At 39.6% G+C, this 17,690-nt stretch overlaps 1 protein-coding gene across 1 annotated transcript; it reads right to left on the bottom strand.

The window, feature by feature from the left end:
* Window positions 1-350: 350 nt before the first annotated feature.
* Window positions 351-17,593, bottom strand: TMF1 (TATA element modulatory factor 1). Its single transcript, XM_048315267.1, has 17 exons — window positions 17,345-17,593; window positions 14,128-15,362; window positions 13,161-13,264; window positions 12,200-12,326; window positions 11,180-11,285; window positions 10,395-10,537; window positions 9,483-9,649; window positions 9,176-9,332; window positions 8,624-8,716; window positions 7,857-8,013; window positions 6,969-7,161; window positions 6,642-6,711; window positions 6,466-6,558; window positions 5,373-5,483; window positions 4,718-4,864; window positions 4,281-4,406; window positions 351-3,458 (listed from the first exon to the last, which is right to left on the bottom strand). Exons 1-17 carry the CDS (start codon window positions 17,484-17,486, stop codon window positions 3,315-3,317), a joined length of 3,315 nt encoding a protein of 1,104 aa, XP_048171224.1. The 5' UTR covers window positions 17,487-17,593; the 3' UTR covers window positions 351-3,314.
* Between the last annotated feature and the right edge of the window lie 97 nt (window positions 17,594-17,690).

The following is a 17,690-nucleotide window of genomic DNA, read 5'->3' as shown; positions in this document are numbered from 1 at the left end:
GAACAAACGCTCAGCCGGGGCCAGGAAACCTGCGGGAGAACGCGGAAGAGAAGGCGCCGGCAGATGTGCTGATCCCGCAGGGACACCGCTTACCTGAATAAAGCAGATTATTCTACATTTCACATTATCCACAACCCCATCACTGCGGTGCATTTAGAAATAAACCAGCCCCTCGCACCTAAGTACCCACGGCACCACAAGAGTTGAACTGGCATCTGTGACTCTGAATTTCAACTACATCTGGTATCTTCTACCTTAAGTAATATTTTCCTTTCACAGCACTAGGTCCACACCCACCCACTCACCCCAGAACTATTTTTAAGTCTTTTCTCTAAAAGAGAACCAGAGCACACTGTTAGCGGAAAATTTTATTTTACCCTGACCCGTGCTTTTTACAGTTTATACATATTTTACAACTAGAAACCAAAGGGTTTAATTTCACTGTAATAACCATTTCACCTCATATTAAGGATCATTATAGCCCTTAGTAAAATGTAAGCACATAATGTACAACAAACTTGTAGCAGGGAAAAAAAAATAGAACTCTTCTCTCATGTGATTTTGACATGGGATTTTGAACATGGGCTCTTGAGTTCCTAAAGGAATTGAGTACCAGAGTAATCTATTCCTCATCCAAACCCACCTAGATCCACAGAGGCCTTTCCATTAGCAATTCAGTCCTTCTGAATACTACACCGAGTAACCTTTAAATAACATTTCTTCATACTTGCATATGCAGTGAAAATGAGAGCTAAATTAGTTGCTTTCAGAAGGAATGTTCTAAAATAATAAATTTAGACAAATGTGAGTACTAGAAATCTAACCTAATTCATTTCATTTTGCATGTTACTCTTCTAGGCAATCTCAGTAAGAGCAATGAATTGTGTCCAAGCAGACATTAATGTTTCTCCAAAACAAGCAGACAATTACATCAAAGATGAGCAAACCAGGATACTTTAAAGTCCATGTTACCTTCCAACAGCCACTTTGTTTTCTAAGGCTTTGATGATTAAGACACAGAAGGCCATCTGATTCTCAGGTGATAGTAAAGGTTGCACTACAATGGAATACAGAATCCAAAAATAGTCAATACAAATATTTATATCTACTTTAGTAAAATTTAAAAATCTAATACTTTTTGCATTTTTACATCTAAAACAGTTAATGCTGATTGCATGTTAAAATTTCCCTTTTACCTAAGCTCTTCCTGAAAGCCCAAGATAGCCCAAGACATACTCAGAACTGCCTCAGTCCTTTTGGAGCATGTGCTCACATTACACAGGAAATGTTACCTTCAAAAGCACTGGCAGCAAGAGATCCCAATAAAAGTTCAAAGGATAATTTATTTTTTTTTACTGCTGCATTTGTCTACCAAGACTGCAAAAAGATATGGTGAAAACCAGCAATTTATTGATTTGCTGTAGTAGATAAAAGCTAAACAGAATTCCTAATCTTTAACCATCATAAAAAGTTGTTTTCTTAAGAAAAGGCTGAATTAATCTTTGCACATCATAATTCTAACACAAAATAAATCAGTAAAATTCCACAAAGTGTTTTAATATGGACTGAATTTTGTTTAGGGTTGATTGGTTTGGGGTTTTTCTGAAACTTAGAGCAACCAACCATGCTTCAATATGAAGGCAAAGCGTTAAATTCTGAAGTTTTTAGAAGAAAAATCGTACCACCATAGTTTCCAAAACTGAAATGAAGGCAAGAGGGTAATTCCCTACCACCTCCCAATGACAAAAAAAAAAAAAAAGAAAAGAAACGAAAAAAGCATTTTTATTAAAGCAGTTAAAAGTTTCTATGACAGATGGGGAGTTATAACAAATTTTAGTGTTCTTGCTCTATGGCTTTAATGAAATCTTCACAGAGTAACTGCCTGAATCTCAAATTAGACTAGCATTTTCCATGAACATTCCCTTGCCTGTGCAACTTTAGTGACTAACTGTTCTCCCAGTGAGGAATAAATCCTTAATCCCCATAGTAAAGTCATATTACCGAGAGGCATTTCTCCAGAAGCAACTCCTCATCCTCACATCTTTTGTCTGTCAGGCCACCGAATACCCAAGCAGGAAAAGAGTTCCCAAATTACAATGTGCACTGGTCTGGGAAAAAAAACCCTCTCCCAACAGAGGCACTGGTGTGATAAGCAAAGAATTTCAACTGCCCAGCATTTCACACGAGTAGGTTCTGAGATGCAGCAAAATATTTGCTCTCTGGAATGCCGAGAGGAAGACGAAAGCTTCTTCCCGCGATTCTCAGCACTCCCAAGGGTCCAATTCAAACATTTCCTCTGACATTACCAAAAATGCAGCTCAACTCCAAGTCACGTGAGTGCTGTTTGACCAATACCTCGCTTAAGGAATAGCATGAGAAATACTCTGCAACCACTGGAGACTTGCTTGAAAACTATTATTAAGCCACAGTTCAATTTTGCAAGAAGTCTAACCCTTGCTACTTATATAAAAGGAACCATGAGATCTGCAGCAATTTATTTTTTAAAAAATCAGTTTTCTGCATTCTTCTGAACTGTTTTAGCTACTGTTAAAAAAATCAGCTACTAAATCTAGAACAGATCTTTAATAGCTCCGATTTCTGGTGTTTAAAGTTGAACACATAATTACGAGCAGAGCTGTTGTCTCCAGACTGCTCATGAGAACACAAGCAATATACAAGATGAAGATGTAATTTGAAGTCTCATCTGAACCTCACACTCTGCTTTAGAGTACTTAGTGTAAAGTAGTCAGACTAATCTAATTTGTCTAAGAATAATCACCCTGACACGTTCAGATGTTGCAAGTACAAACCTAAGATTTTCCTGTCATAAAAATAACCACCAGTTATGCTTCAGTCAGCAAGCCCCTGCTACTTTGCTATTAAAAATTAACTGAAGAGATTTTAGAAAACTCATATGAAGAACACTTAAAAAAGACTTCTAAAGTGTTTTTCATAGGTTTACAAGGATTATGAATCAAGGCCTGCTTTAGTACTACTCATGCCTTCCAGTGCTATCTCACGAGGTAACCACCATCATTTCTGCTGTTTACAAGTAAAAAGACCCACCATTTAGCAAAAACTTAAATAAAGGGATGACTGAAGAAAAAAAATTAAATATTGCACAAATAATTTAACTGCAGACAGAACAGACAGAACACTTAAAGCATTGATTCTTCTGTCAACATATGAACTCTATTATATAGTCACGTTTTCTATAATACAGGGTTTTTTTACAAGACATTTAAATTCAGCATTTACATAAACAATTATCTTTACAGTCTGTCACCATATAATGTTAGGAGTTCCATGAGGAATTAATTTTGTCTTTGTTTTAAAAGTTCATCTATCTGAGTCTTGTACATGTTTTTCACATCTTCCAGATCCAGTCGGAGTTCCTCAGCCTCCTCTGCCTTCTCTCCATACATCTGGAGAATTGTGTTGTACCTTTGATCCAAATCCTGCAAGAACACAGTTTGTTATCTCACTGCTTTTCAGCTTCAAACAAGTTGCTGCTGGGACAGAGTTTTACACTACCAGGGGAAACACGTGCAGCATTACTTTATCAAAGTGTGACTACAGTGAAGTACACAGTAAACTCTTCAAAAATACTTTGTGCTTTGTATACAGCTAGATTTCTATTCTAGATGTTAAAGGAAGATATTCCAAAGATCCTGCAAAGAATTAGTGCTGGCTTCAGAGGACATACTGAAGCACCTTGAAGTTCAATTGCTATAAGCATTAAAATCAGTTAGAAGACTACACTGTTTTACTACAAGAATGACCAATTTGTGAAATGTTTCAAGAGGAAATTGAACGTTCTGTAGTCAAAAATTATTCCAAAATTTCAAATATTTCAGTTTCAATTGTTAAACATTAAGATTCAATTATTTCTCCTGTTTCCTGTATGTCTACTGGACACATATTCAGATTCTGCATCAATCTCTCATAAACCCACGCTATTTATCACAACACTCCCTCTACTAAAAAATCCAGCTCCAGACAAGTGCCTAGATGATAGAAACAGAAATGGTCTCTCCCTGATTTAGCACACAGTCCTATGCACAGCACACGTTTCCAACAACTGTGTTTTGAAGTGACTCCCTAACAATGGAGTGGGCATTTTTAGATGCTACTATACAAAAAAAACCAACCAAAACCAGGTTCTTCAGTCACTTATGCTTAGAGATAGATTTGAATATATTCCTAAACTGATAGGATTATTCCTAAAGAAATGCAATTATCTACATTTCACAATGGATTTACATCAGAAATACACTTACCTTTAACTGTGTGCGTAATTTGGGTATTTCCTTCACTTTTTCTTCAAGTTCATCGTTTTGATTTGTTAATTTAACTAGCTCTTCTGCCATTATTGATCGAGTTTTCTCCAGGTTTCCAATTTCCAGCTAAGGTAAGCACACATAACAAGTAGGAGAAGGAAAGAATTTACTGTATTTATAAAACACCGTATCAAAATACACAGTAATTAAGCCTTATTCTTAAGCCAGACTGTGAAACAGCACATTTCAGATCCACTCTCACTTTCTCCTCACATCTCAATGGCTTGGGTTTTTTACTTTTCAGACAGATAAGTTTTCTGGTTAGGTCCTTGCCAAAATAAAAAAGGAAGCAACAAGTCCTTCTCATGCTCATCCCCACACAGCTGTGCTGGTTCACAGAATTATCTTAACACTGACCAAGATTTCTGAAAAGATACCTGTAGATGTGAAATCTCTCCTTCTCTTAGTTTTAGCTGTGACTGAAGGTTTTCAATTATACTTGAACCTGATCCCATCCTTATTGCATCATAGAGATTGCTCCCACTGGTAGCTATTGGTCCAAACGAGTGATCATGGGGATCATCCTACAAACAGAAGGTTAGAGAAGCTGAAAATTAAGAGAAAAACATGTCCATTTTGGAATCTTCCCTCTCCTAAATATGACATCATTTAAGATTTAAAATGACACTGTGCTAGACAAGCATTTCAATGCTTAAAGCTTGTTTTCAAAACAAAAGCTTAAGGTGAATAGGTACATTTGGGATAGCTCCCTACTGGCAAGTTCTGACTCTTACGCAGGTGCCATTTAACTCTGACATCATGAACTGGATTGACAGGGAAGGAGCAGTCAGTGATGCAGCCTAGGGAGCAGGGGTGTATCCTAAACCAGGAGTGCAGTCAAAATAAATCACTTGTATGTTCTACAGTCACAGGTATCTTGTAAACAGGTTTTAGATGTTTCTGCACAGGACGTTACCTTGTCTAAGGCATATACGCTCTTAGAGTCATTTTCTATGTTAGTAAAAAGTTCTCGAGGAGGAAAGTAAGTGGTCTGTCAAGAAAAAAAAAGCCATTATAGGTGATCTATCCTACCTGTGAGAGGAAAGAGGTCTGAAGACCTGCCATGTCCACCCCACTTATGGAACTGGAGCGGGACATTGACGGCGTACTTGATACAGTTTCAACTGTAAATGACTTCCGGTCCTTAAAAACAAACAAAGACATCCAATATCACAGTTAGAAAAAGAAAAAATGTTCACAACATGCTAAAAACCAGATTCTATAAATAGCCTCCTTTTTTCCACCAACAACTACAGAACACTATATGACAGATTTTTTACTTGCCCTATCACTAAAACACGTGACAGTTCAACAACAAACAATTTCTGTGCTGTAACACTTACAGCGTATCTTCAAGATCTCAGACCTTTCAGGAAATTAAGACAAAAGCTGCAAATTACACCAAGAAAGGTTCTCTTTCAAGTATCCAAGTGAGAACTCAGAGGCAGTTTTGTATGCCCAAATGTATCACAGAAAGAGTACCTCACACCCAGAAGATATCTCTTCTTAGAATGAATGTTATGAGCAATGTTAAGGCCTTTTTCTTCTTTTTAAATAAAGTGTATGAATTAAATGCCAGGATTTCTCACATGCTAATGATTTACTGATAACTCCTCAAAACAGACTGGCCCCTTTTTCCAGGCAGTGTCTACAAGCATACTAACCTCTGAAGGGGAAAGCAGTTAGATTTTAGAACTGGAAACAGTAAGAAACAAATAACAGAAGTTGTTTTACTTGAATACTAACTGCTAATTAGAGATAATGAATTTAATGACTACTGAGGATTGCTCTATGACTTGTGACTTCAGCTGGAAAGCATGTGGAACATTACACACAGTCATGTGAAACAAAACAGGAATTCAGTGGAAGCAATGCTGGTAGTCTAAGCAAAGAAAACAAGTAGCTTCAGAAGAAAAACTACCTAAGAGCACTCAAAGAACACAGAGGATTAAGACAACAACCCATATTTTATCTCTTCACAGGTTAAATAGACTAATATTTAAAACTTATTTCAGTGAGTCTAACACAACACCTATTTCACTGCCAGGTACTAAAACTTTCAGGTATAGATATCTACTAAATAAAGACAATATCAATAAGACTTAGAAATATTAGGTTTTGGTACCTTGTCCTTTGCTGCTTCTTGCACAAGAATTGCCTTTTTTCTCTCCTGTTCAACTTTCATCTTCTCCATTTCTAACTGAGTAGCCAGCAGTGTCTGCAAAGATAAATACAAGCTGTTAACCTCCTGCCAGCTCAGATTCCAACCATAACAGAGATTAAAGCTGAACTAGGCAATACCTTTTCTTTCTTTGCATCTTCCAAGGTTTTTGCATACTCATCTTTGAGCCCTTCTAGTTCAACCTCATACCTACATGGCGGAAGGAAAGAGGCAGAGAAAGTCACTACATAAGTATTCTCTGTTCTATTCTCTGCAGATTCAGATGCTTTTAAAACAAACATAGCTGCAAGGCTACAAAATGTTATGAATGTAACACTTTCAATCTTTAGCATGAAAAAAAGTATCCTTAACATTTTGTAACATTCTGCAAACATGTTGCATAGCCATATTAACACTCCATTTTGCTACAGTTACAAAGAAATGCTGTCAACCGAAAATGAACTCACCTGCTCTTTTCATTTTCCATTTTCTTCAACTTGTTTCTCTCCACTTCCAGCTGAGCCTGGAGACGGGTATTTTCTTGCCTTAAAAGACTATTCTGAGATTCAGAAGAAGACATCTGAATTTTATTAGCAAGAAGTTCTTCTGTGGCAGCCCGTTCTCTCTCAGCAGCTGCTGCTAGAAGAGTTTGAGACTCACCTAATAGTAAAAAAAACCATGGAATTTAACTTCTTTTGATCAAACATCTATAATATGGACCATTTATTTATGCATCAAAACTGAATTTGAGATTTTTTTTTTATATGCAACCAATATTTCTTAAAAAACGTATCTTGATTTCTTTTGTGAGGGAAATTAAATATTTTTCACACACAGAGAATCAAAGCAATGGAAACTGAGGCTATTTCAAACTCTTTCAGAATGTAATACACAACTACATATGGCCTCCAGAAAGGAAATAATTTCTTTGGGTCCACCTTTGGGCTTTTAATGTATTTTTCATTTAAAACAACTGTATCAACCAATGTATGTATCATCACCTATGCAGTTAGGTAAGGAAATGACTCCAAACTTTACAATCTGGAATCTCAGCACCAGGCTCCATACTGGAATACTCAAAGCCCTTAGATGCTGTAAGGACATGTACACCTGAACCCCTCCACCTTACAATGTTATGTTAGAGTGTGTTTTAAAGAGAATCAATGGATTACCTGTCCAAGAACCTGGGCAAAACCCCCCCACACCACTTCCCTTGGAGGAAAGCACTTGGTGCTCATCTCTCCTGATCCACCATCTGCACTTTGGGCAAGTGTTAAGCACTGTGTATTGACCTTGAGGTATCTCATATCTTCACCCAGAGCTTCACAGTTCAGTAAAAGCTCGAACTATCTTACTCAGCCTGTCAGAAAGGTTCTTTTCCAGCTTCTCCCATGCAGAGGTCTGTGCTCCCAGCGTGGCCTGCAGGTTCTCTATCTGCCGCAGAAGGGGCCGTGTAGCAGAGGTGACACTTTGGCTCAGTTCTTGGTTCCTGCTCTCTGCTTCCTGGAGTCTCTGAAACACAAATTAAATATAATTAAAATCATGTGATGGATTGGAAGATTAATACAGAATTCATCTAAATAAATCGCAGCTGCTTTACCTTCTAAAATGATTGCTTTACAATCTAGCATTCATGTGGTTCAAACTCACAGTAAAGTGTGAAATTCCAAGAGAGAAGTTAAATATGTTTAGATACATAACAGAGCAAGGGCCCAGAAATTCCAGACCTCTGGACATCATTTGAAACATTCCGGCAACGATCTATATTCTGGCCCTTAAGAACAATAAAAATATTCTTAAGAAGCAGACAAAGAGTCATTCAAAAATGTACTTGCCATCAATTTTAGATGACTATCAGAAAATTAATGCCTGTATTTTGTCTCATATTTAAAAAGGACAGCATTCTATTTAAGAGGCATCATAAAAAATTATTACTTTTTTCCACTATGTGATTAAAAAATCACTTCCATTAATATTTTCATTGCTCTTCTGTAAAGGATAACCACTGCAGGTAACCAGGAAAATAAAGCCTCTCTTTCAGGCTGTTCATGCCATTTTATTTTTGGGTTTTTAGAAGCCCTCCTTGCAGTTACAAGCTGGCATCATCTGTTTATTTTAGTACCTGTTGTAGTTCACCGATTTCCTGCCGTAAATAATCTTCTTTTCTTGCTGCCTGCTGCTCTGCACGTTGCAGTGCCAGTCTCAGGTCTGCCACCTAAATAAACCAGAAATTATTACTCAACTCTTGCCAAAAGTTATATCATCACCTATTCCTTGCCACAGTCCTACACCATTTTCAAACAGTGTTAGACAGGATAACTTTGTTTACAAGAAAAGGCTTCATTTTTGCATGTACACAAATAGTTACACTGATTTCCTTATCACTAAAAATTCTGTCTAAGAGGTAGGAGTACTACAAACTTAGAATAGAGCCTGTCAAAGTAATTTCATTTAGACAAGTAAAATTATAAGTACTTTTAAATAAAATTAGTATTTTAAAGGTTAGCACAACCAGCCCTCAACACTTAACAAGTTCCATGGGAAAGAAATCCTCTGGGTATTTGCTAAGTACACAAAAATGAGCTCCACCTGGTTCATTACGTCAGGTGTACACAGCACCTCAGCACTGTCACCTGTTGAATTAAAGAGTTTATTGACTGCATTTCAGACCCACCTGAATTGCCAAAGCTTCTTGCTGCTGCCGAGCCTCATCCTGGGCCTTTTCCAGTGCTAACCCAAGCTCCTCCTTTGCCTTCATTTCCCGACTTAGGGCTGCTTCCTGAGCCTCACTGTCCTTCGTAGCATTAGCTTTGTGAAGATCTGCAAGTTCCCTGGGGAGGAAAAAACAAACAAAAAACCCAATGCATTTACAGTTTATACAATGCCAACAGCAGCTTGGCAAATAACTTTGTTATTTTAAATATTTCACAAGCATTGCAGAAGAAAGAGCCACAATCTGAAGGTGTGATTGCTTTGCTTACTTGTATGCACTGTCGAGTGCTGCCTGCACACTCCTGTTCCTTTCTTCAACCTCTTCCACTTCTGCCTGAAGTTTAGCAAGGTCCTTTTCTTGTCTCTCCACAACACTGTTCAGTTGTTTAATGCTGTCTCGATGCTGCTTCTCAAGGTCTTCCTTGCCATCAAGCACCTGTCCATGCAAATAAGAAACATGAAACAAACCCCAGGACATGGGGCTGACAACACTCTCTGAGGACAGTGACAACAATGGCAACCAGTTTGGGACGAACTCACACGAAGTGACTAAACCCATCTAACACTGGGCAAGAAGAGAAGGGTTTTGCTTCCCTGCCTTCCCCAGAGGAGGGAGCTGCTCTTCACCACAGTTTCACACAACTCCACATACCACATCTGAAATTTGTAAGGTCTTGGTTCAATCACTAACTGCTCGAATTTTGGTGGTACAGGTTTTCCAGCTCACATGGTAACAGGAGTGCAAGTGCAAACAAGCAGCTGAAAAGATCCCTCACTGCAATTTTACAGGGAATACACATATAAATCACAACTCAGTGCTCCAATAATGTGAAATGGCAAGGTCCTGGCACAGGCTGCTCAGAGAGCTACCCCATCCCTGGAAGTGTCCAAGGCCAGGTTGGATGGGGCTTGGAGCAACCTGGCATAGTGGAAGGTGTCCCTGCCCATGGCAGGGGGTGGAACAAGATGAGCTTTAGGGTCCCTTCCAACCCAAACCATTCTGGGATTCTATGAAATAGAGAACTCTCCAGAAAATTTAAAAAAAAAAAAAAAAAGTCAATCTATCAAGAGCCCTCCCAAAAGGGAACTTTGCAGCTAATATAAAGAGTTTAAAAAAAAAAAAAAAAAAAAAAAAAAAAAAAAAAAAAAAACAACAACAACAAAAACCCCAAATATCTCACCTGTTTTAAATGCTGCAATTCCTCTTCAAATTCCTTAATCTTTTTGCTCTGTTTTGTGTTAATATTTTCTCTCTCTTTCTCTTTGGCTCTTAATTTCTTAATAATGTTGGAATTGTGCAGCTGCTGTTTGGAAAGCTTTTCTCCTGTGAAGAAATTGAACATAAAGCTAGTGCATATTGGTGAAATTCTATGGATTCTCTCTATTCACCTTGCAGGAAGCACCTCTCCTTGCCCCTTAGTCCCATGAAAAAAATACTCCAGCAAATATGGAAATACTTATTCTTACAATGTTTTTTCATGCAAGTTCTTAAGTTTAAATCTATCTTATCCTGAGATACCCTTGCTACACTGAGCTACAGTGAGATAGGATAGGATAGGACATAAAAGGCTTTGAAAATAAAGCAAGTGAGCTCATCGTGTTAGAAAAAAAAATTAAATGGCATATTTGTTTAGAAACTATATTTTACTTCCAAAACTGAAAAGTATTAAAGGAGACACTGCAAAAATGCCATGAGCAATGCCCTCATCAGATTTCTTCTGAATGGAACACAGAGTGTTGTTCCACACGTGCTGGTTTTATCTCTCAGCACCTTTTAATGCATCTTGCAGGAAGCACCTCTCCAGCCATCTGTCCCTGCCTGACCCCTCCTGTTGCTCTTTGCTACTCACTAAATGCTTCAAAAGTTCAGAAACATCCAACATGCTTCAAATTTAGCACTTTTGCCCACATAAAGAAGGCTTGTATGCAACGCTGGTACACTAAAAAAAAAAAAGTTAATTCTCACCTTCCTCCATTAATCCTTTGATTTGCTCTTCTTTTTCTTTCAGTAATTCAGCAGTTTCATTGGAATTAAGTCTAGTAGCCAATTCTTCTTTAACAGTCTTTACTTCCTAAATAATAGGATAGAATACTTAAGACCGTTTATTAAAATACATGTAGGGGAAAATGCAGAATTACACTGAGCACCTTTTTCTTCTGCCTTTCCTCTCTTACTTTGCTTGGAAAACAATTTAGGTTGGAAGGGAACTCTGGAGATTATCTGATCAGAACAGATTGCTCAGAGCCTTATTGCATCAATTTTTTAAAACCTCCAAGGATTGAGACTCTGTAAATCCTCTGTACAATTTGTTCCAACTGCCCCATCCATTTAATTTTCTTGAAACTTCTTCAACAGAGAAGAACCAACCAGTCCTATTCTCACATAGATACGGGGTAAGTTTACTAGTTCAACGCACTGCTGTGTCAACACAGGGATAAACGGCTGAAAAATATTTCTTTTCCAGTTACAGATTTGAGTTTCCTTTTTGCATTAAGGTAGAGAAATGAAACACTGTGACACCACATCAAGAACATTTAAACCTCATAAACTTTGCTGCTGTAGATTTCTTTGCTCATTCCAAATCAATCTGTCATCAGCCCTTAATTTTCCTACCCATTAATCCTCTAAAGAAGCCATTCCCATTCTTCACCCCCTCCTCACATCCCCAGGCCATTGTCCCTCACCAATGCAAATACATATTTAGTACAAGTTGAATGAGAGCACACATTAAATCTCTTTTTTTCCCAAAGCAGACCAACTTAAATGAGTTCCCTAAGCTGGTTCACAGCATGGCTGCAAGAACACAGCTGTGAACAGCGAGCTGCCCGGATGGCTGGAAACAGCTCGTGCTGGTTACTAACAGCACATGATAGCACCTCTCAGCCTCATGCTTTTCCCTAGCTTAATTTTTATTGATTTTCCTCAAGAAATCCAATTGTGTCATAAAATAATAAATACTAATTTCACAAAAAAAAGCCAAATTACCTTTTTAGCTGCATCTCTCTCTTTGCAGGCTAGTTGGAGCTTCTTCTCAGCATCTGCAATTCGCTGAGCAAACTCCTCTTTAAGAGATGAAAGGCTGCTGCTCTCTTCTTTCATTCTAAACATTTCACTACATTTAAAATGAACATTCCAGAACAGTTGCACAGTTATGTGACATGGTTTTAGAAAGTATTTTAGTTGTATTACACATGATAAGCAGAAGTCAAAAAATCTCATATCTGTATTAGAAATCCTAATCAAAGATCTTTATTAATTCAGTAGTTTACCCATGAAAACAACTAAATGCTTGATTTATCTTAAATGTTTTGCCCCTTGATAAAGCACTTTTTAATTAATCATAGTCTGTATCATATAAAGGGTAAATCACTTAAATTAAGTTAGGATCAATTTAGTCATTAAACAACAGGATCATATATCTGTAAATTTTATAACTCAATATTTGATCAATGAGCTGGTAAATACAACTTTCCATTTTTTCCCCTTTCAACTTTAACCAAATTAAATAATGATTTCAGGTTTTTCCCTACAACCAGCCCTTCTTCCATACTTTCACTGCCTACATTTTAGCCAACAAATTACTTAGTAAATCAGGTTCATCCCTCTGTATCAGGAAACTCAGTCTTTCTTAATAGCTGAATCCAGTCTTATAATAAAGACCTTTATTAATAACCAAGACTGATTCTCCACATTTGTCATTCCCACAGCTTGCTTACTGAAAAATCTTTCCCCAGCTCCTTCCCAAAAGAGATTTTGGCCCCAAGAAATAACACGTCTATAAAAAAATCCCATCACAGCACATGCAATCATTATTTCCACCTTTCTTGAACAGTGCACATCCCCTGTAACCTCTGCTCTAGTCATAAAGCTCCTTGTTTTATCTATTGTCTAAGACTGTATTACAGCAAAGCCACAGTTACACCACTGAGTGTATTTCCATACTTACTCTTTGAGGTTATCATAAGCTTCTTCCAGGCGAGCCCTTTCTTTACTAGTACTTAATAACTGTATTTCTCTCTTCTCCAGCTTCTCAGTTAATGAATCAATCATCTGGACAAGGTTTTTACAGATAAAGATCAGATGAACGGGACAATTAATACACAAGAGGGGCAGGCTTTCCCTTCCCCCCCACCACCCCATTCCCTCACAAGATTATTTACTGGTCAGTGTTTCCAGGAATTTGAGGTAGGAGTCAGTGAGGATTACCATATTTCTGCCATATAGCTGAACATAAAGACACCTGTTTTCTCAGGTGTAGAAATCCTACTAAATCAGCACTTGCGGCCCAAGTAAGTTCCTCAAAAAAATCATCAACAGTGATATTTAATAATGCATGAAGTTCTTAACTAGAGCTGATAGCCTATAAAACTATGGCTTACATCAAGCATTAAAACTGCCTGTGTTCCTTTGACCACTCTTTACAGAATAATTTCTATGGGAAGGTCTCTTCTGTGAAACATTAGCACAGAGCAGCAGAATAGCTTCAGATGAGGGAGGAAAACTCACTCGGGGTCAAAAGCTCTTAGCTCACATCCTCAAAATCACTTAATGCCAGATTTTGGAAAGCTGAATATAGATAAATAACAAAAATACAAGAAAATATATAAATATAAACACCAAAGAATTAAAGTAACACATTTGACCCACTAAGGCTTCCTGTTTACCACCCCTACTCACAATTCCCAACAATGACAACCAGGTGGATCAGGTGAAACCCACAACTATCTGACCAGAAATTTCACCAGAACTGCTCCACTACAGGATATCAAGGAGAGTTTTCTACAGGGTCAGGTAGTTCAGCATTGATTAATTCATTCAAGTAAGTTGATAGAAGAGATACAGGACAATGTAAAGAAATGTCAGGAGTTTAAGTTGTAATTAAAGGGTGCATTTGCAATTCATGTTTTAGTTACCTTTTTAAGCTCTTGCTTTTCAGTGTCCTCTTCTACCACTCGTTCCCCAGCATCCTGCTGGGGCTCAGCCTCCTCCTTCACAACCTGATCTTCAACAGTTTGCACAGCAGCAACCAAAACAACATCTGGCTGCTCAGAATTAACAGGGGTTGCACTTCTGCCACTCTCTTCCATCTCAGCTTCCTCAGCATGTAACACCGGAGCATCATTCAAGTTTTCAGACTTATTTTTCAGGGTGTCAACCGTTTCTGGCTTCGGCACGGAAGGACTGACAGCGACAGACGCTGAAGCAGAAGCCCTGCCTGATAACTCATCATCTGAATTTATTTCACTTACACTCCTGCTATCCAAGGACTGCACACTGAATGAATCAATTCTTTCGAAAGCGTCCGAGGAGCTACAGCTCTCGGTCATTTTCTGGAAGTCATCTAAGCGATTATAATCCGCACAGGCAGACGTGGATAAGAGCTGGAACGACGTCTGCATGAGGTGAAGGCTGGATTTTGACTCTGCAGCTTCTTGTCTGGAACTTACTGAGCTCTCACTTATCACACTTTCATGGTCCAGGACTTCAATATCACTCGTTGTGGAAGTGCCTGAGGAGAAGGTGCTGATGGGAGGGGATGGGGTATTGCTTTGTCTGTCCTCAGTCTTCTTCCCTTCCAAACCCAGGTCTTTTGCGGCTGCTTCGAGGGGCTGAGAAGTGCCCTCGGGTGCACCTGCTGTTCCATCCCCTCCTACACTGGATTTTTCAGTAGAAGAATCTTCAGCTTCTTCCAAATTTAGAGCAGACACCTTTTTGTCAGTAACTTCATTTGTGCTTGCCTCATGCTGGACATCAGATTTAAGCACAGCATTCTCTTCTAATTTCTCCTTGGGAGTATCAAGGCTTTTCAAGTCCCGGACAGCTACGGAGGAATCCTTCCCTTCTGCCTCTGTTGTCACCGGCCCTTCCAGCTGACTGGAGTGTTGAGACTCCTTTAAAGTGCTTTTCACCTCCTCTTTGGGTCTCTGTGATTTGGCTGGAGGTTTGGACACCACTGGATTTTTCTGTATACTCTGAACGTCTGTCGGGGAGAGAAAGGCACTGAAGAAGTTTTCGGATTCATCCACTACTGTCCTCCTCACCGGCTTAGTGATGGCTGTGGGCGATATCGGCTGCTTCTGGGCTTCTGTATTTGAGCTTAAGCCCCAGGAAGATGTGTCCCATCCTCCACTTATGAGAGAATTTGTTCCTAAAAGAAAAGGAAAAAGGAGAGCTAGGCAAAAAAGCCACTCTGAAGTACAGGTGAAAGCAAATGCAGCCTCCTGCTTTCCTAGAGTGAGAGGAGTCCAGGCAAAACAATCTGAAAAGCTGGCATTAAGAGAACTACACATTTTAAAAGGAGGGAAAAATGACTAGGTCTTAACAGTTATCTGCAAACAGCACATAAACACTTCATACACCATTACAGAAAACAGAGGGGAAAGGTTTTAAGTATTTTCAGAATTTACACTACAAGAACGGTTCTTGCCCTCCAGTTTCTGACAGGCTTCATATTTTTCCTCACACACCCAAGCATTAGCAAGGAGCTGACACTAAAAATCAGCAGCAGCCCAGCTGAGAATTTTCTTCTCCTGTGGAGGAGTACTGAAATGTTTAGTTCTGAAGCTGCCCTAAAACTACATCAACAATTCCTATTATTGTATTTCTTACGGGTTTTCCAAGACTTGTCAACAGCAAGAACAAGAATTTCAGCATCAAATTTCAGTAGCATCTGAGGTAAGAAAGATAAATCAAAAAACAATATCCAATTTTGTACCTACAAACATAATCTGGGTAACATAACTATTTCAGGCTACTTAAAAACAAACTCACTCTATACAGCAGCATCTATTAAAAACGCTGAGTTACAATATTTAAAGCTGGCTTCCACTTTTACAACAGTTGATAGCTGTTGGCCTCAAATCTCAAATTCAGATAATTACTGTTTTCATCGCCAAAAATACTACAAACGTGTGATTTATTGCTACAAACAGCTGACTTATTGCTACCTTGTCCATGATTCAACAGCTTCAGAAAAAGCTCTGAACCAACATTCAGAACACATTTGACATCTCTTAAAAACAAGTATGTTTTCCCTGAGAACCAGATGCAGGCTGATCTTTGCTGCTCTTCTTATGAATTACAGAACTACCATAAATACTAAGATATAAATCAAATTTTGAAAATGACTGGACAAGTCTAAAGCTTTGAGAAATTAAGCATGACAGAGTTTTCAATAAAAAATTTTTGCATTTTAAGATGACAATGGACTACATGATTGCCAAGCCCACAAAGGGACAAAGACATCCAAAACTAACCTTTGCTGAGCAACCAACTTTCAATTGCTACAGCTTTCAGTTTTCAGAAATCTCACTCTGCTGTGGCTTCACCTGGAAATAACTTCCTCCTCCAAATACACACAGTTCTTCTAGATATAGAGGGACCCTGATTTGAAATGACTTTGTTTCCCACCATTTTTTTAATTTATTCTTATCTTTAGGATATTATTTTGGGGGGTAGTTTCTCATAAGAGGGCTCCTTTTTGTTCTTTCTCTTCCAAACAGCAAGTTAGGGCTGACCGTTCTGTCAGGTTCTCCATTAGCACACGTACAGGGGAGACACTTCCCCATAGCCGCAACAGCCTTTCCACCAGCACATTCCTTTCAACAGATGTTACAGGATTATGAACTGGAAGCCACGAAAAGTGGAAACTTCACTTGGTTTACATGGACCAGACTTTCAGTTTCTACTCTGCCATTCCTTCTGGAAAGAGCAAATCCATGCACACCTCTGAAAAAAGCATGATTCCCCCTTCTTTATTACTGAGCAGTTTTTACTAATTATTAGCCCCTCAACAAAAAAAAAAAAAAATAAATAAACAACGCCTTGAGAAGCAGGTATGAGAAGCTCAGAGCTACCCATGCGATAAAAGCAGGACACTGGTGACACCAGCCAGGCTCTGAGCTCAGCCTGCGACGGCTTCGTGCCGGTGTCACCCTGCACGGGGGGCGCGGGAGGGACCAGAGCGCGGATTACATAAACCGGGGGGCTTTGAATTATATTAACCAGGGGGACTTTGGGCAGGGGGGCCGGTTAAACCTCCCAAGGTAAAGGGGAGACAGCAGAGGGGGCGGGCGGGCGAGGGGAAGGGTCGCGAGGCTCGGCACGGCGGCTCGGGCCGCCCGCCCTTACCGTCACCGTAGTCGGGGATGACGGCGTCGGGCCAGGGGCTCTCCTCGGCCTGGATGTCCAGCACCCGGTCGATGGACTTCTGCGCCTGCGACAGCGCCTGCTTGGCGAAGCTGGACAGCTGCGAGGCGTTGAACCAGCTCATCCTCGGCGGCTCCGCAACGCCCGTTCCCCGCAGCTCCCCCCGCTGTCGGCGGGGCCGGCGGGCTGGGCCGGGCGCGGCGCTGAGGGACCGGAGCGGAGCGGAGCGGAGCGAGAGCAGCCCCGCGCAAGCGCCGCCGGATCCACGTCGCACCCGGGCCCGGCGCAGCCGCATCCGGCCCGACACGTCCGGGAGGCGGGGCCGGGA

Source organism: Corvus hawaiiensis, chromosome 11, assembly GCF_020740725.1.
Source record: "Corvus hawaiiensis isolate bCorHaw1 chromosome 11, bCorHaw1.pri.cur, whole genome shotgun sequence".
NCBI lineage: Eukaryota > Metazoa > Chordata > Aves > Passeriformes > Corvidae > Corvus > Corvus hawaiiensis.
The sequence above is the reverse complement of the archived record's forward strand: the minus strand, read 5'-3'. Positions and strand labels throughout refer to the sequence as shown.